The sequence below is a fragment of the Lepidothrix coronata genome, unplaced genomic scaffold (assembly GCF_001604755.1).
Source record: "Lepidothrix coronata isolate B3197 unplaced genomic scaffold, Lepidothrix_coronata-1.0 Scaffold360, whole genome shotgun sequence".
NCBI lineage: Eukaryota > Metazoa > Chordata > Aves > Passeriformes > Pipridae > Lepidothrix > Lepidothrix coronata.
Window position 1 is genome coordinate 25,141 of NW_016690540.1, and position 20,249 is coordinate 45,389.

General features: G+C 38.6%; 1 protein-coding gene across 1 annotated transcript in view; it reads left to right on the plus strand.

Moving 5' to 3' along the window:
* The window catches only part of FARS2 (phenylalanyl-tRNA synthetase 2, mitochondrial), a 200,896-nt gene that overhangs the window by 16,674 nt on the left and 163,973 nt on the right, over positions 1 to 20,249 (plus strand). The window contains exons 5-6 of the mRNA XM_017838794.1: positions 5,966 to 6,125; positions 13,482 to 13,613. Of these exons, the coding sequence (XP_017694283.1) occupies positions 5,966 to 6,125; positions 13,482 to 13,613 (292 nt within the window). The remainder of the gene's footprint in view (positions 1 to 5,965; positions 6,126 to 13,481; positions 13,614 to 20,249) is intronic.

Below are 20,249 nucleotides of genomic sequence, written 5' to 3' on the forward strand. Positions count from 1 at the left end.
TGTATACCTTGACAATAATACTTTTGTATTGTTAGAAAGAAAAAAAAAGATGCTTTTGTCCTTTTCCTTATGCTTTGGGATAGGTATGAACACTTGATTGACCAATAATTTACAGGAGTTTTTTGTTTGTTTTTGTTTTTTTGTTAAATCAAGTGCTATCCTAGGTTTTCACTTGCAAAACAAGTGTCTTTAGGTTTGACTTCTCCAAAATTCTGTATGCTACTGCAGCTTTAGACACTGTGCTTCTGCTCTGACACTGTATCAAAGGACAGCTCCTTCTTTTCTTCAGTCACTTTTTTAATGCTCACATGTAAAGGAATTTAAATCAACTTATACTGTTCCAGAGATCAGCCTATTATATGTAGTGATTTGGAACTTTTACAGTTTGTTTGAGAATACTTGTGTATATAACTGGGAGTCATAATAGCAATGATTAGCTGAGCACTGAGGAACAAATATTTTAGAAGGTTTAAGTGACCAAGGAAAGGTACTCTTCTTAGCCCTCTGCCACTCATGGATAGGGTTGTGAGCAAAGCATCAGTCCCAAGGAGCCTTAGAGATGCCTCTCTTTCTCTCAAGGAGCAGTGAAGGGTGTCCAGGAGCAGAGGCACCTTGATAAGAAAAAGAGCAGCAGCATTACTTTTCTAGAATATTCTGAGATGACTCTATTCCTGCAGTTTGGCTGAGTGGTAGGAATAGAAGGCCTGTCTAGTTCAGGTGGAACTGACTTCACTTTTGCAGTTGTCTATCTTAGTTGTGCATATTGTAGTATTCAGTATTTTCCCAGTTGTGGTATATAAATCATGCCATAATAAATAGATCTTCACTGGTCTGAGGACCCAAATTGTATTCTTTGTTATTTTTAGTTGAAAATTTGACAGTGAAGGACATCAGAAGGTCTGTGAGATTTTCATAGTGGTCCATGGTCTAGAAAGTTCGAAAACCACTGGTGCATCTTTTATTGCAAAGACTTTATGTAAAATATTTTTTCGAACTTTGTGTCATCCAGCTAAAAAAAAATAAATCCAACAATACTGTTCCGAATAAAGCAGTTAAGTCTATTCAATGTGATATTTTAATTGTGTAGGGAAAAAAAAAGAGCAAAATATCTACAAGTGTATTTGGGAAATCATCATCATGGCTAGGCTTTGTGAACAAAGATTTGGGAAGGACTCTACCCACACTTGCTACAAGCACGCTGGTGGCTAAAAAGGCCAATGTGAGATAGACAAGTCTGGTTGCAAAAGGCACAGCAGAAAGACTCCTTAGGTGGTATCAACAGGACACGGTTCTTTCTGCATTGTCTTTTCTCCTTGAGAGTGATCCTGCGTGCGTTCTCAAAAGAAGCAGCAGCGTTACAGATGGTGTGTCTCCAGACCTCCCGATTGGAGACCGGAGTAGACCAGTGATGATGATGTATTTGGGAAGTATAAGGTGCTTAAAAGTAAAGGAATTTCTATTGCCACAGAAGCAGAAGTCTGAGTCCGATAATATATGTCTCGTAATAGGTATCTTTGTAGCAGTGTTACTTTTTCTTTATGGTTCAGAAACATCTCAGTTGTTTTCCCTTTGCTTCCAGAAACATTTTCATTAAGTAAAACAAACAACCAAACAATAGGAATAACCTTTCTTTGCTGTAATTGGAGGACTAAAAATTGAAGGATGTAGAAGTTAAGGTGAGCACCAGCAAGCTTGTGGCTTCAAGTGATTTTTGCCTTTTTCTCCCCAAACCAATTCTTGATATGCAATAAAGAGTCTTCTGTCATGAAGACAGTGGGTTGGGGTTTTTTTTGGTACCTAAAACTGCCTGGCTTGGGGTGCAGGTTTACATCTTGGAGGCTGACTGAGACTGACATTAGGTTTTCTCTTTGAGATGTCTATGAGTGGCATCATCTTCATCATTCATGATCCATTGGTTGAGTTTTGAGTTCCACAGCACTTTTAAAATGTTATAGAAATGACTTACTCTTAGTAAGTTGATTCAGAGTGCAGCTGTTGGTTCATTTTTAGGGACATTTATCGGGGCCAGTGAGACAAAATGTATTTGGTGTGGCAAGGTCAAGTGTTGCCACATGCAGATCTTCATGTAGAGATAATCTTAAATGCTGCTTTGTCTGTGAGCATGATTTATTCATTATCTTAATCGATGCATGACTGGCAGGAGGAATACACAACTGCATTGTGGAAAGACAGAATGCCGTCCTATAAAGAGACACCTAATCTTGGATTGAATCCTAAACATATGGATAATGAAGGAATGTGAGACCAAAAAATCTGTCAAGTGACTGAGGAGACATTGGGATCTTGATTTAAATCGCCTGTGTGACTTCTGCCCTTTGTGCCAGGCTGAGAAATACGAGAATGTATTTTGAGGGAGCATAGCTCCATTTGTATTTGTCCAATTAAACCCCTGCATCTTCTTACCAATACATGTTATAAAATATGATTTTATTCTTATTATGAACTAAATTGTGAGTAAATTTCATGCCACATGGTTAGGTCACTTCAATTCCTTTCTTCCTGCTCCTTTGTAATGCAGCATAATTAGATATGCTGTTAAATCCTGGTAATTATTAATTTTTTTAACTTCTGCATGGTGACACAATATTCAGTGTTTTGCACACTTTCACTAAAAGAAAAAGCTTTTTGTCCTTACACTAGACAGACACATAGGTGCTTGATTTATGGCTACAGGAAATTTCTTTTCTGGTAGTAGTAATGACTGACCTTATTCAATACAATAAAATAGTGCATTTTAATTTAGTGTGCACTGAAGGAATAAATGTACATGAAAATGTGATGTCTTGAATGTGTCAGTGTTTTATGCCAGTTTGTTACATATTTTTTTCTCCATTTGCTCAGATATGTGCTTGAGAAAAATTGACATCAAAAAGGAGCAACCATAGGTGATTCTTCATTTTATCCAACCTTTGACTTTCCTGGCTTTATAGAAATGTTGAAGTGTTCCTAATCCAAGAGATCTACTTAGCACAGTTCAATCATTGTAATAGTGAAATTAGTGTATAAGTTAAAGCTGTTCATATTGGATGAAAAGTGGGGATGGAAAGTGGGGAATAAATATTAATACAACTGTAAGGGATCTTTTTTTCTCAGTATAACCCCATCCACAGCTGCACTGGAGTTGACAGGAGCTGATGGAGCCTCTATGGAGAATACCAAAGTGCATCTTGGTGCCTGCCTGTAAGGGGGGCTGTTTTCTTGCCACTGACTGGTTTTTGGGGACTTCCCAATAGCTGTGTTTTCACAGCCTGTCTGAACTGGAGTAGAATCACACCTGTGCCTAAAGTGGCCCAGCCCTGTTCCATGTGCCAGAAAGTCTCTTAGTGTCACTGGTATGCTGATATTTGATTACTGAGATGAACTTGACCATTTTCATGCCCTCAGTTTCTTCCCTTCTCCTGGGTTACTGCTTAACCAGACCCATCTCCCAGCCTGGCTCAGTACACTGCCACGTGGACACTTACCCTGGCTTGGGAAAGGAGATGGTGCATATGACTAGTTTGGCAGGATGAAGACTCAGGCAGGTTAGAGGGCTGGAGTATGGCTAAATGTGTTTAATGGTTCTTGCACAAGTTTTATTTCCACATCTGATATAAACTACTAAAATAAAATCTTGCTTAAGACAGTAATTACAACATCCACGTTTCAGGAATAATACAGCGGTAAGGAAAAGTATTTCTATGTACTTGTTAATACATATGCTGTATTTTAAAGGCTAGTGTCCAGACTGTTTCTTATGGTGGTCTAGGGAGCCAGTTTTAAGATGAAGGGAGGAATGAAGGGGAAAATGAAGAAAAGAGTTTTATGTCCTAAAATACTGCTGATAGGGAAAATAGTGAATGTACCTTCTAATGTGTAAATAGAGCATGTTCTGGTCAAAAGGGGAAACATCTCTGTTGCCTGAAGGAAGTTTCTGGCTTACTGAGTCAGGCAGTCAATAGAAAGGAAAATAGCTACTTGTATAGGGTAGTTCAGAGCAGGAACCTAATTTAGCCACTCTGTGTTTCTCTGTGAGGAAGCCTGTGTCTCTCCATTCACCACCTGGTGAGCCTAAGACAATTATCCTCCTTGGGCTGATGCTGGCCTCTGTGAATTCCCCCTGGCTTTCAAAACCACATGCTGGATGACCAATCTGTCCTGCTGAGAGCAAATTAGTTATAGGGTGGGTGTCATCTGCTTGTTCCATCCAGGGCAGAAATAATGCCAGTAGGAAGAAGGGGTTTTAATCTTTCAGGTGCACTTGAATAAAGAATCTGTTATTTAAAAGTGTAATGCCTAGTTTTGTCAAGCTGTTGCCTTTTGGTTAGTAAAGGCATTTTTGACTGATGGAGAATCGTTTTATTTGGTATTTATCCTTTTCCTTTTTTATTTGGTGTTTTCTGCAGCACACTAAGGAGATTAAGTGGAGAGGTGCTTTTTCAAGCTGCCAGTAGTCTCCTTGTGACTAGCAATAAGAAGTTAAACGCTACTGGATTTTTTTTCTATTCCTTCAATCCATTTTGCTGCTAGTTTGCATGCTGTCTAAACTCAGACTTTTCAGGCATGCTTTGTGTTTGTACGAAAAGTGCTAGAAACTTGTCTTAATTAATTATATCCAGCATTTGTAAGCTACCAGAGGTTCACTTGAACTTTCAGTTTAGAGCATTTAGTGCGCAGAAGGCATCAAACTGCAATTAAAACAACTTCTGTAGGCATCTGTGAATTGTTAAGGTTACACGCTGTTCGTGGCATCTCCTGAGTAAGAGCTAGTTATGCTGGGAAGCCTAATGGGAAGAAAATCTCGGTGCATGTGTTTTCCCTCTGTGTGTGCTTGATTGACTGTGGGAAGCTGGAGGAGGAGAGGTAGGAAAGGGCACTAGAAACACTTTCACAATTGGCTCTCCCTATTCTCCAGACTTTAACAGATATTTTTTTTTGTACAGCTGTAAGGATTTCCAACAAAAATACTGTTTAGAGTATAAAACTGCCTGCTTGTCTCCCCAGGACACAGAGCCTCCAATGATGCTGTTTAATTAGTGTTTTATTGGTCTCTCTGAGAGGATGTAGATTTGCTGGTTTGTATCTGTCTGGGTTCACCTGGCCAGAAACTTGCAGGGATATGCAGGAAACAGAATCTTCAATTTGCAGCAGATGTGGTGGGGAGCAGCCTCTGAATAAAGAACAAGTCTGTCATATCCCAAAAGAGCTGTCCATGTGCTTTGTAATTTATCTGGAAACCCCAGCTCAAGAACACGAATCCTTAAATGCCCCATAGATAAAATTCCTGTACACAAAAAGGAGGCTGTGTATGGGAATATGCAGGAAAATGGTAGTTCTTAAATGAGTAAACTGTTCCCAAGATGAATCAAGTGTAAGCATCTTAAGGTCTCATTAAACCACCAGTGATTTTTTTTTTTTGTTTAGGTGGGTTTTTGTTTGGTTGGTTTAGGGGTTTCTTGTTGGTTTTTGGTTAATTGGTTTTTTTATGGCTTTGTGGTTTTTTTTTATTTTTTTAATGTTAATTTGATTATACCTTTTAAAAAGTGTTGGATGTTTTGGTATTTCTTTTATATCATTCAGTTACTAAAAAAGTTGAAGCCATGAGATGTGGTTTACTTATATGGTACAGAGGACTTTGTTCTGCATGATAGCTTTCACAGTGACAGAATCAGAAAAAGAGAGATTGTTCTTTTATAAATTAATATTTTCCTGTAGCTAATCATATTATTTGAAGATACAGTATACAGAAATAAAATAAATCTAATTGTTTGAATATTTCTGTTCTTATGATGATTTATCTCTGCATTTAGTGAACAGAATTTGTATAAAATCACAGTCTTTATGTTTCTTTTTCATGGTGCAGACTTAGCAGGTAAGATTTCCACTTGAATCAGTGAAATTTCGTTTTCTGTTTTCGTTTAGAAAGTCATTGATGCAAAACACTGGTATTTTTGTTCTGTTGTAGTTGTTCTCCAGCATTAAAGATGGCGAAGGTTTACAGTTGTTCGAGCAAGGCCATCGCACTGCCCACAAGCAAGAGTGTCACACCATGGAGGCAGTGAGGCTGGTGGAGTTCAACCTGAAGCAAGTGCTCACAAAGCTCATGACTCACGTCTTTGGTGACGGTAGGTTCTCCTGGACTGCTCCAGGTGGCTGTAGTTGCTTGGGCTGTGGAGACACATTTTGCTATGTAAATACAAACACAGGAGGCTTAGGGGCGATGTTGACAGTTGGAATACAGAATTTTTTAAAAAAATTATTATTTTCAAGAGGCCACACGCTCCTTTCTTGGTTTTCCTAAGTACCAGTGCACACAGCACTGTGTTGAATCATCAGGTTTTTGTGAAAATGTTCTGGTATGCAGCATGTCAGGGTAATGTAGTGGGCATGAATACAGGTGGGGACACATGCCAGACTCAACTACGAACACTCGTCGGGCAGAAGCAGGGTGTTAGAGTAAAAGTGACGGACCTGTCAGTGTGGGACCTGCGAGGAGAGGCAACTCTAGCTCCAGTGCAAAGCTGTGCAGGACCCCCTTTGCTTTGTCTTCAAGAACCTCCCGTGTCCCCGGAGGGACAGGGAATGGATGCACCGTCGCATCTAGGGGTGCACGAGAGCTTGAGTGCTGCTGGGGAGGGTGCAGGGCAATTTTCACTTCTCACCAGCAGCATGGAGATGGACAGGACCAGGGAAGGGGTACGTACGTGCACATGCTGCTTTGCTGTGTGCGCACACGAAGCGCCTTGAGTGTTTCCCATGTGCAAATGAATTAAACCTTGCAGCTGAGGGGAGACGGTGTTTGCTAAGTTCATGCCAAGCTGAAAAATACTTGTCTTTTGGTACTTACAGTGGGATGAGGAAAGGTAATGAATATGTATATGAATGAAATATTCTCTCCTCAGAAATACCTGCTTTCAGTTTCAGGAACAGAATTTATAAATGGCCTGAGTCAAAATTGCTACATTAATGCTATTTCCTTGGCAAGGAGGCTGCTATTCTGAGCTGATTCATTTTTCTGTTGAGGAAATACTGGATGGTATTAGAATGTATCTTGCCTACTTTCAGAGGTCTTTTAAGATGCTCACTGCACTTAGAGCAGTATTTCCAGGAGTGGATTGATAATGGTACCAAGTCCTATATATGATTTCTTGAATATTTTTCTGGTTTTATTCTATTCCACCTGAACAAAAATTTTTAAGTTCTTCAGTTCAGAGTTTCTTGTGGATGTATTTTACTGAACAGTGGTCTTTTGAAACATACAAGATTAGGATCAAAGTGAGTAATAGTAAGAATGATATTTTTAGATCACCCTCAGATGCTGGGGATGTTGTTTAAAGTGAACAATTTCTAGGAGTTATTAGTGATATCTCAGGCTGCAGTTTCATCCTTCTCTAACTGTTGACAGAGGCTACACTTTAAGCTTCAACATGCTGGCAGTTCTTCTGCAGTCCACACAGTAGCTAGAAAGAAATTAAAAATGTATTAATAAATTATTTTAAACATACAGACTAAAAGTAGATGCCACCTTCTTACTGTAGGGATTTTCCATTTCTATACCAGCTACATTTTTCCTGAAATGCAAAGACAAGATGTAGTTAGTGATTAAAATGAAATTATATATATATATATATATATATTTGCCCCCCACATTTCATGGAAATACTTGAATATAGTATTCAGAGAGCAAAACTTCATGTTAGGCATTAGGTGTATGAGATCGGTGCACTGCAAGTGTCTTGGGACATACATAAAAAAATTTCTCTTTTGACTACTGTCATCTTTTAGCTTCTGTTTTACTCTTGACACAATACTTTTGATAATTTTTTTTTTGTCTCAACTTAATTTTAAAATGTGTTTTACTGTGTCTATTGCTCTTGGGAAATTTCTGTATTTTTCCTTTGTGTGGGCATTCCGTAGGACCTCATCTTCTGTTAAAAGCAAAAATTTCATTCCTTTTATACTTCACATCAGTTGTATTCTTTACAGTCTGTGCTGTCAGCAGAATATTGTAGTGAAGTTGCACATCTTTTCTAGCAGGACAGCATGACCATTGCTGCAGTGAGCTATTGAAATGTTACGTTATCACACAGTCAGTGGTTACTCATAGGCAGATTGTTTGGATTGTAGATTAAGTTTGCTGTGCAAGTTAATTTTGCATAAATTAGCTTGTGCCCTGAAGTCCTGGAATTGGATAGTTGTGCTTCTGCAGTACTTCTCTGGGAATTTACCATGTCAGATTGATGACAGATTGAGGATCCCTGCAGGATCTCTGCAGAAAGGTCAGATCGCTGACCTGACCTTTTTTTTTTTCCCAATGTTTTTTCCTCTACATTGTTCTAGGTTAGTTTTCATAATATTTAATGAGACAGTTTTGCTTTACCTGACTCTTTACCTACATTTATTCCAAAAGTTTGTCTTTTTATTTCTTTCTGGCTTTCACAACAGACAAAGGAATTACTTAGATATTAGATGGACGGGGAAAGATCTGGATCATGCAAGGAACTGTCTTAAATACTTCACAGTGTAAGACAGTTCTATTTATGAGATTTTCTAGTGGTATGCCACGTCTGATTTTGCATTCTACAAGTAATTATCTTTAGTTTTTTTCATGAGATTATGATATCAGGAAGCTATTTCAAATACTACACCTAGATATCACATTCTTAGTTTTCCTCTATTACCTCTAGGTAAGGTGCACACTTGAAATCCAGTAATTTAACTTACACCTCCGTCTCCCCATACAGATTATCAGTGTAGGAATACTGTTATATCTCATTTAAGTTACCTTGTAATAAGGCTTTCCAAGATAAACTGTCTTAGGTTTCTCTATAAAGTTAGTTAGTCCTTCTCAACTACAGTTCTTTCTGTAACCCTTCCATAGTTTGTCAAAAGCTTTCTGGAGCCTGAGAGATTCAGAAATAATCTTACTATAGCAAATAGAAAAGAATGACTGTGTGTTACTTCTGTGATTTGTTGCTTTACATGAAATGGCTCAAAATTCACTGCTGTCCCATATTTATCTACCCAGTTTCTAGGCACTGGTAAGGGGAGGCAGAAGAGTGGGTGATGCTGTGCTTTGACTGATGGCTTTGCTGCTGCTGGTTTTCACTGAACAGCCACTGGATGTCTTTTAAATCAAACATGTTGTTCTGCTCTTTCTTCTTTTTAACTCTGTTGTACTGATACCTCCTTTGAGGACATGGAGATCTGTAGGTGTAAGGAGTCTAAAAAGAAAGAAAAAAAAATCATTTATTGAGGACATAATGGTCTGGCAAATAACTTCTGAAAAATGTGAGCTAATGTAGGTTTATGGGCAGCCAGCTCCTGTCTGCTGCAAGTGTGATGAATTATCTGCAACAACGAGGTGCAGAGTAGTTACAAATTGACGCTCACCTCAAGAGGCCGCAGTTTGATACCTTCTGTGCTTCCCAGCGCCCACCCTGTGCCCCTCTCCTTTTTCTCCCATAACCTCATCTCTAAAAATAATCCTCACAGGAACAAAGAGAATTTCTGGTCAGTGAAGACCATCTGGGTCCCAGGCTTTGTTGCTTCTGTGCTGTAGTGTAGCAATAGGCTGCTTTAATGTGTTTGGTTTGTTCTTTTCTCTTTTCTTTCTTTTTCAGTGCCTTTGGTCAAGCCTTTTTCATTACGAGACTCAATTAGGCTAGCACTTGTTTAGCTTAATATCTGATAACACCATTACTTTTCAGTGCAGGCTATAACCAGTTCCTTACCTTGATTCAGTATTCAGAAATAACAATAAATATTCACTATTTCCATACTTATTGGAGATGTGACATGTAAGTTGCTGTGTTGGGTTTGCATGGCAAGGTTTTGGTAGCAGGGCAGCTACAGGGGTGGCTTCTGTGAGAAGCTGCCAGAATTTTCCCTTGTGTACAACAGAGCCAATGCCAGCCATCTCCAGGACAGACCCACCGCTGACCAAGGCTGAGCCAGTCACGAACGGTGGTAGTACCTCTGGGATAACACGTTTTAAAAGAGAGGGGAAAAACCCTGCACAAATGCAGCCAGAGAGAGGAATGCGAACATGTGCAAGAAACAGCCCTGCAGACACCAAGGTCACTGGAGAAGGAGGGGCAGGAGGTGCTCCAGGCACCAGAGCAGAGATTTCCTTGCAGCCCGTGGAGCAGACCATGGTAAGGCAGCTGTGCCCCTGCAGCCCATGGAGGCCCATGGGGGAGAGATCCACCTGCAGGCCCTGGAGAACATCATACTGGAGCAGGTGGATGCCCAGAGAAGACTTGTGACCCCATGGGAAGACCATGATGGAGCAGACTCCTGGAAGGACCTGTGGCCCTGTGGAGAGAGGAGCCCGTGCTGGAGCAGGTTTGCTGGCAGGACTTGTGACCCTGTGAGAGACCCATGCTGGATCAGTCTGTTCCCGAAGGACTGCACCCTGTGGAAGGGATCTGCACTGGTGCAATTCATGAAGGACTGTCTTCTGTGGGAATGACCCCAGCTGGAGCAGGGAAAGAGCAGCAGAGAAAAGGAGTGACGAACTGACTGCAGCCCCCATTCCCTGTTCCTACTGCTGGCAGGGGCAAGGTAGAGAATTCAGGAGTGAAATTGAGCCTGAAAGAAAGGAGGGGTGGGGGGAAGGTGTTTTTAAGATTTAGTTTTTATTTCCCATTATCCTACTCTGATTTGATTGTAATAAACTAATTTCCCCAAGTCGAGTCTGTTTTGCCCATGACTAAGCGGTGAGTGATCTCTCCCTGCCCTTATCTCAACCCAGGAGCCTTTCGTTGTGTTTTCTCTCCCCTGTCCAGCTGAGGAGGGGAGTGATAGAGTAGCTTTGGTGGGCACCTGGCATCCAGCCAGGGTCAACCCACCACAGTTAATAATGGACATGTGCCTACTGGAAGGACTCCCGTGAACACTTTTAGGCTCTGAAACGAGCGGGTGTCCTCTGGTAACACAAGTAATTTCTTTGAACCGGAGAAGTTGCTGAGTTTGTATCTAGTGGTCAGTCTCTGGTTAGATTCAGCACTGTACTCTGTGTCACACATCTCTTGGCCTTCTAAAATTTCTTGAAAAAGATCAGTTTTTGCCAGCATGTCATAGGCTGTATATGAAGAAATAAATTAGGCCTAATCAGTTAAATTATACAGTACTACAGAAAACCTAATCTTCATAATCCTTAAATCCTTAGTGGTCTAATTTGCTCAGTATGAGCAATGCCCTTTATTCCTTGGGAATATATTGAGCACCAAGACAATATTTTGTATCTAAATAATAAATGTACCCATTTATTCTGTGGCAGTCTATAGAAATGCGGTTAGAAGGCTTAATCTTGCCGAAGGCTGAGCACCCTTAGCATTTCAGTAAAGTCTTCTAGAGCCAAAAGTCTGAAAGAACACTCGAATATAAACTACAAAGGTATTCCCAATTGCCCGTGATACTGTATGAATAAAATTTTTGTGGTATATGGGATTAACTATTAATTTAGAGAACAGAATGAAGGTGAGAGTTGTTTCTTCATTGTGAATTTGTTTTGGTTTATTCAGATTTTTGTTTGTTTGCTTATTCGCATTTAAAACAAAAGCCTCTTAAGTACTAATAAGCATTAAAATGCAAAAATAAAAAAGAGCTTTAAATTCTTTTTTTATCTCTTAAAATTTATTTTAATTAAGAACAAACAGCTGAGAAATCCATTTTTTTCCCAAATCTTCATTTTGAAGTAATAAGAGGATTAAAAAGAAACCATTATCTGAATGTTGTTATTGAACACAAAACTACTTGAATATTCAGTGTCTTTGCTACAGTTCCAAATTTTGCAAGCTAAATGAAAATATTTTATATGCATATGGCTTTACAGTGTATGCAGGATTGTACAGCCCTAGAATTAAAAATGCCAAGATCAGGAAATTAAAAAAATGTTTTCTGCATACCATACTGTTATATACACATAACTCTTTTGATCTATGTATTTTTTTATTGTTATGCAGGAAAAAAACAATAAAATGATTGCTAAAATCACTACAATGGTGAATGGTCTGATTGCAAATACTTCCAGTTTTCGGAGTTCTGTGTGTAAAATTATCAAAAAGCTTTTTTATCTTTCATATAATTTCCTTAGGTTAATTTTTAAGAAAAAAAAGAAAACCTAGCAGTACCAGTGTATTTATCTTTAAACCTCCCTCACCACTTGAAAGTTCATAACATCTAGAAAAGTTCCCTGTAACTATTCAGTGTTTTGTATTTTGGTCATGCATGTACTTTTGTTGTAGCTTATTTTTTCAGTTTCTGTAGCCACATTTGATGTTTCAAAAGTAGTCAAAGAAAATCTAATCCTTGAGGCTACGTAAAATATTTTTATTTGAAAAACTTTCAGTATAAATCATGCGATTTGATGTTTCACATTCCTTTTATGAAATGACTCAAAAAAAGCCTGAAAATCAAACCAGGAATGTTAACAGGTACTGTCACTCAAACAACTTTTGCTGTGCCCCTTATTTTCAAAACTGGACTTGCCTGGTTCTTAATGATCCTAATACTGATTAGTATTTGACTTAACTGAAGGGAAGATGGGCTTGGGGTTAAGGCATTAGCTTACAGATTTTGCACTTCAGTTCTGTTTTGTGTTTTTGTAGTTCATGTTTCTGAGACTTCTTTCCTGACACCTAATAGCTAGAAAAATTTATTTAGTGAAACAAAGCCTCTGTAAATCATTAGAAGAACTAAGGCTCATCAAATATAATGAGGGCCTTGACAACAACTCTGCTTTTGGCAGCAGTGTAGACCTTGTCCTCTTCTGGCTCTTCTGCTCTGAGATGCCAGGAATTTCCTCGCTCTGCGCAGTGGCATTTGCAGAGGTGCTGAGGTGGGGAGGAGGATGAGGAGTTACCCAGTGATGCTTTTCTCTTAGACTTATCTGCTGGATCCAGAATGCTCTGTGTGTGTTGCATACCTTAATAATGTACAACTCTGTGCATATATATTTCTATTTGAGTATATTAATATCTATTTTTAACTTTCATATTTAAACCTATACAGAGAGAACAGCTCTGTATTTTAATTAGGTTTTGATGAAAAAAAATTACTTGCCTAGACAATCCACGAAATAGTAAAAATTAAAGACTTTCCTGTAAGAAGCAGTTAGTAATTTCTTGGTGCAAAGAATAACAACAGAATTACTGACTTTCCCATGATCTTGGCTCACTTTTGTTCCATGCCAGGTGGTTGCTAGAGTTTGACAAATGATTGATTTGGTTTCAGAGGGTGCTTGAATTGCACAAAGCATTTTTCATATTAGAAAAGACATGGTCATTTTTTTCCACAGGTTTTAAGATTTATCGCCTTGCATGACTGTTGTAAATTAGTTTGTTTGCTATTTATTTTCTCTGGATTGCTGTAATTGATGTCATTAGTTGAAGGGCAAGTTTTACAGATGGTTGGAGGGATGGCCTTTTAAGCATACACCCTTTAATATTTATTTATTTATTTAAACACTGCTACAGGACTACAAGTCAGATGGGTAGATTGCTACTTTCCATTTACTCACCCTTCCTTTGAGATGGAGATCAACTTCCAAGGAGAATGGATGGAGGTCCTGGGCTGCGGGGTCATGGAGCAACAGCTTGTTAACTCAGGTACTGAAACTCCTTTACTTCATTGACATCTCTGTTAGCAAACACTTCCAGAGCAATCAGCTTCACAGTCTGAAATGTCCCCTTCTACCCTGGTGAGCGCAGACATATCCCTCAGGTGGAACGCAGCCCTTGCATGCTGTGATTTGAGAGTAACAGCTGAGCAAGTGATCTGGAGCCTGCAAACAGAAAGCTTGCCTTTTATTTTGTACAGTAAGGAGACAGACAGATGTCAGCTTTAAAAGAGAACCTGCAAATTAGACTGTGAGGTTTGTTTTTCTTTTCCAAGAGGTGTCAAGTGCATTCATAGTTATGATTTTAAAGTATCATTAGCAAATAACATCCCCTATTATTTGGAATATCAAAGTGCTCCTGTGTCTCTAAAGTATAGAAAGAGGAATGTGCTATTTTTCATATTGCTATTTGGTCACTGGGTAAATGGTAGGTAGATTTTTGCCTTTGTTTTGTGTCCCTTCTCCTTGATTTAGTTATTTATGAAGTTGCAAACTGCATTAAGAGCACATCATTTATTTTAATTGAAATTATTACACAGAAATTTCACCTGACAATTTTACTTTCTAAAATTTATAAGTATGGAAGAAGGAGAGGAGAAATTGGTGGATTTTTTTATGTCTAAATGGAAAATTTTGCGTGCTTGCTTTTTCATTTGCTGAGAATAGGTAATTCTTCGTTAGCGTAGGACAGACTGCATGTGTTCAGACCTTTGTCATTCAGTATCTTCCAGTACTATTTATTATGTACAGAAGACTTTTGGAATATGATTTGAAAGCAAGTATGCTTTCAGATAGCCAAGTTAATACTCAGTTGAATTTTTTGCCGTTGATTTGTTAAGCTATTGTTGTATTTTCATATGGTCTAAATTCCTCCTGTTGAAATCCAAGTATGATAACTATGAATTACTTAATTTTGGCACCAGTTACTTGGCACAGCTTGTTTTCCTCAAAGTTCACATGTATTTTAATGTGATCATTTTCCTTTTAAAAAGATATCCTCTTCCAGAGTTTCTCTCCAATGAATTAATGATTTATGCTAATGTTCTTTCTCAGGTTATTATTTTCATGGTGTGGTAAATATAATATAGAGCTTCTAATGAGCCTTAGAAGTGAAAGAGTGCTGTGTAATATTATTTCCATCAGAAGTAACAGACTTTCTTCTTGGAAAGCTTTTATGTTGCTCAATTCTTAAGTTTAGGTTCTTTTAATAGATGAAAGAAGAGCTAAGCTGTGTCCTCAAAACAATGACTGTTTACATTTGTGTGTGTGTATGTGAATGGATGTACACGTAACACAGGTCATTTCTACAGCAGTTTTTTTTGGTAACTTTATTGTGTGGGGACTTCAATAGCACTTTCTCACCCTTGAAATTTCACATTATTAAAATGTTAACACAGATCAAGATTTGCCAAGGGAGGTACAACCAGCCTCATTCTTGTCATTTCACTGGGCAGTGGGAATGATCCAGTCTTCTGGACCATTCAGATTTTCCGTGTTAACAGCAAACAAGGTTTCTGTTGTCTTGGTGTGTAGATGAGCAAATACTAAAGGCTGCAAGTACCATTTCCACTAAAGCCAATCCACTTATTGATTGTTTTTTAACAGTTGTTTGCATTCAGGAAAGCCTCCTGCAATAAATAAAATTGAGAATATGGTGTTGTTTACTATTTTTTAACAGTGAAAGTTGCTATTTTAAAAGAAAAACATATACCTTATGACAGTGTTTTTATATAATTGTTGAAAAAATATGAACTACTGCAAAGATGCACTCACTTGTCAGGAATGATATTACGTGTTTCCCTAAGTCTGATGGTGCTAAACTAGAGTAAGTATTCGGTATAAAGTGAACACAGAAGATAATTTTGATAATCAATTTTCACTAAGTATAAAATCTAGCTTATTGCACTCTTTATTTTCCCATTTTTGTGTCCTTTCTTTTTCATCCTAAACTATACCTGAATACATAATTTTAATAGGAGTGCTATGTATAAATTTTGATGTAGGAAAAGTTATTATTATTCTCATTAATACTGGTAAAAATACAGAAACTTTGCAGTATTGTAGGAAGTACTCTTAGTTTTAGGACCATGATGAGGATACAAGGAAATTTTGTGGTTCAGTAGAGCTAATTTCAATTAACAGCACTCAAGGTATTTATTTCTGTACTTCAAGAGTTTGTTACCCAAGATTTGCAAAACTGATGTTCATCGATAGGTGCTGAAGTTCCAAGTCTATATGGAGTTCTAAGGTTCAAACCTTTGAATACAGGATGTTGCTTACTCAGAGGCTGTGATCACATAGTGTTGCTTAGTAACTGAGAAATTGAAAGCAGTTAGGGTGTGAGCCTTTGCTGATGAAAATCAATGGCAATGTTCTCAGTGCTCAGCATTGCGGAATATGGTAGCTGGGGACGGAAGCGAGAAAATTGAACTAAAGTTTACCTCAAAACCATGAAACTAAAAACCAGATCATTTAAAACCAAACCAAACCAAAGCACAAACACTCCCTCCCCTGCAAAAAACCCACAACCAACCAAACTAAACAAAACAAAAAAAAGAGAATTCCTTAACTTTTTGATAAAACTTCTCGGGATGTTTTTAACTCCTGAAGTATACCATAAAATAACGTAAGGGTGGCACACTGGATCCATCCAACGTTCAGGGCATCCCTCTATCATAATGATGTTCCAAGCCAGTGCCTAAAGATGAGTAGAACACGCATGGTTATGCTGATCCTTCCCTGATATGCTCCTTCAGCTACCTGTTTCCTGAGCTGAAAATGGTATGTTTGTTTTCAGTAGTCATTGTGGAATATTCTTCCATTTCTTTGTCAAAATGTTTTTTGAATCCCAGTAAACCTCTATGCAGTGTCTTATAGCAAGAAGTTGCATAACTTGCATGAGGAATTACTTTGGTTTTGTTCTAACCAGCAGCTTAGAGTTACAGTTAGAGCTCTTCTGTCCTGCAAGAAGAGTCAGTGAATATGTTTCCTTTCACCTTGTTTAAGCCACTCAGTATTTGTTTAGATCTCAGTTGTCACTGACCTCTTTTGAAGCCAAAGGGTGCTGGTCAGACAGTCCCTCCTGATGTGGGAGCCAATCCATATGTTCTGATAGTCATGATCACTCCTGCCTGCATCTTCTTTAGGCTTCTTTTTTCCTTTTCTGTTAATTCTTAATATTAATTTTCCTTGTTGACCTTCAATGAGCCCTGAGTTGAAAGAGAGAGGAGGTTTTGGTATGATGACTGCTGTAGATGATTGTTTTTGATCACTGGCTGGTGGTTGAAGCATCCTGGCACACAGCCAGCCATTCAGCTCTGGGTGGCAGCTCAGGCTGCGGTCTCATTTCCTAAAATTCTGAATCATGAAAGTTGCTGTATTTAGGCTACCAGTAAGAGGAATTGGTAAAACTTTCCTGCTGTATGTAGATTTTTCTACCTTCCACATCAGAAAGATACACTGATATTTACAGTCTTAAAAAAAATTTTATTTTCTAAATATAACACATTTAAAATTTTTGCTTGTCAGTTTGAAAGGAGTAGGGAATGGTGTAGGGGGCTGGAAAAGGAAATGTCAGCTTTCCAGCTTGAATAGTAGGAGATGGCATGGCATTAGCAAGGAAACGAGCAGGCACTGGGCTTTCAGTGAGGCTATGGAGAGAGCTACTTGTCAACAGCTTACACACAGTTACAGTTTTAAAAGTTGCTGGGTAGTCCTGGTTTCCCAATTGTGTATAATATCCTGAATTTATAGCAAAGATAGTTTTCCTAGTCTCTTGTTAATTTTGTGAGTACTTCTGATGAAGAAAAAATTGCTAACCTTGTCTAAACATCTTCATGAATACTGTTGAACACAGCAGGAGTTTGTCATTTCTGAAAATCACTGCTTTTGTTTTAAAAGGTTGAAGCTTATTTGTCATGAAATCTGATTCTTGAAGTATAAGTCTTTGGAATCCCCTTTAACATATCAGATGCAGGACTTATTTCCAAAATTTGAATAGTGCTTGGCCCAGGGCTGCCACCTTCAGCCAAACAGAAGTCTTAACATGTAGAACTTATTTGACTTCAATGCTGCAGTAAATAAATCTTTACTGATTTATTGAAGATCATCAAAATTGCTGTCTGATTTCTTTACCCATTTATTGAAGGACATCAATTGCTGTCTGAGGGGGGTAAAAACTTTTAAGTTCTTAACTTGTCCACTCCTTCTTGGTTTTGGCAAAAGGATTATGAATTTGCATATTTCTCCATGGACAGCAGGTTAGTAGTTAACTGAAAAATTATGTCAATGTTACTTTGCAGGCACAGGACTGTTTTTTTTTTTTTAAATTTTTGAATATGTTCTTAAATCAAGTATTAGTTATAGGTGAGTTAGGTTCATATATCAAGCAGCAGGGGGTGTTTTGGAGAAGGGGAAATGTAATATCTTTCATCTAGTTTTTTTTTTTTTTCCTTCTCAGCTCTTGCCTGGTAAATTACATTAAAATGTTTGAGCAGATGGTGCATGTGGCTTCAGTAGTATGCCGGCCCATGTTCTGTCTCTGCTAACAGCTCTCTGTGGGGACCTTGAAATAGTTAACGCTGTGTGTGTCTACATGGATATAGTGTATAAGGGTAAATATAATGCATTTAAAATACATTCCTCAAACTCTTCAAGGTGAAATTAAAGTTACAGAGGTATTGGTGTATTGGGCACCTGGGGCCTCCCAAGAACACGAGGTAAAGCTGTTGGATTGGCTCCTTCTTCCCACAAGAACCTTCAAAGCGATTTAGCTGTGCTGTGGAAGCTTCACAGCTCCCCATACCAAACCTCTCAGGGGTCATTTTAGGTCACTGTGTGTCTTCTACGCAACCAAAGTACCTTGAATCTCCCAGCCTTTCCTGTGCTTATTTTCCTGAGACCATTATGAGTTAGGGAAGTGTCATCATTCCTCGTTTATGGGCTGGAACTGAAGTGCACAGGAAGCTGACACACATGCACACATGCACATGCACACTGCAAAGAGTTTAGCTGCCTTAGTTAAAGTTAGCTTTCCTACAGTCCTTATATATTCAAGAGAGAGAGAAAGTCTGTGTTTTGAATGTATGGGGCTCTGTAGGTCCATCTTCTGAGCGACTTCTTTCTATGTCTGGCTGCAGGGGGAGCAGAGTCTCCTAGTTTAGGCAGATACCTGAAGGTTATCTCACAAAGATACAATGTCTCAGATGAAACAAAATTAAAGGGAAATTGGGAAGCATCCCCGTTTTGCTGCCTTCCCAAGGATCTCAGAAGCAGCCTGTTGAAGAAACTGGAGTCGAATGCAAGCTTTATAGCTGAGCTCCTGGGTCACCTTTCTCTCTATCCATCCTAGTGATTTACATCTGCACATAAATGCGTATGTGTGTGTATGTATAAAAACCAATACAGAGTGAGACAAATAAAACAAATCAATGACCAGTTAAGTACAGAGTGAGACATATTTGGCTTGTTTTAGTTTTGTTGTGTGGTTTTCTACACACAGTGTAAATCAGAAAAACTGATTGCCACATCTGGCTAAATTGAGAAACCTTCTGTTGAGCTGGCAGCCACTGAAATTTTTCTTTGCTTAGTCAGACATGGAGCTGGTGTGGAGTTGTGGGCTTTTATAAAAAGATATGATTGAATTTTTATCTGTGTTCTGCAGCATTTCATACAGATACTCACAAATGTATGTCCATGGCACATCCAGAGGTGTGTTTACCCAAGACAGTGCTGCTCAGTTTAAAAGTGAATAAGTAATATGGCAGATAACCTGATTTTCACTAAAAATCTGTGGTGATTCAGTGTGTCTGAAGGAGAGGAGCTCCTTGTAGTCATCTGGGTGGCTATCAGCAAAACACTTAAGCAAAAGAGTTAAGGCCCACTTGCCTAAGTTGAGGGGTGTGGAGCGGCAATTAGCTGTTCTTAGCTTGTAAATTAAGGGGTGTGGAGGGGTAATTTAGCTGTTCTTAGTTGACTACCACATCTCTTGACTGTAAAGGAATCATCCATAGCAGGAGACAGCCACTTTCTTAGACTAACAATTAGCGCCACCCTTCTTCATGATTGCAAATCTAAGTGCTGGTTTGCTAGGCATCCCAGTACTGCAAAGGGAATAGATACAGGACTGCTACGTATATACACAAGAGCTGGGCTGTAGTTCGCGTTTTAAATTTTGGCAGGATTAAATCTGGACTCTTAGGATTTTGGAGGTTCAAGTTTCTAAGGAGCATGTATTTTAAAATTGGAATGACTCTTATATAGAAAAGCTATTTCTTCTAACTCCTTTCTACCCACTCAAAGAAGAAATTGGAGAGAGTTTATTTCCTGCATTTGGATGGAGATTGCCTTTTGGGTTTGATTTTATTTTGGTTTCTTTTGAAGTGACTGTGAGGAAGTCTTAGTCTTGCCTTGATAAGTAAGCCAAAACACAGAAATGAGTTATACAGTGGTGATACTCCCATCAATCAAAGGGTGCACTGTTTCATTTGTTATTTGATTCACTTGTTCTGTTACCTATGGCTACACCACCAGGTCTCATGTGTGTGTTGTGTTATAAAATTAAACTTTTCCTTTGCCCTTCCCTTTTTCTTATCAAGATAATTTGCCTGTTGTCTTCTATTTCATT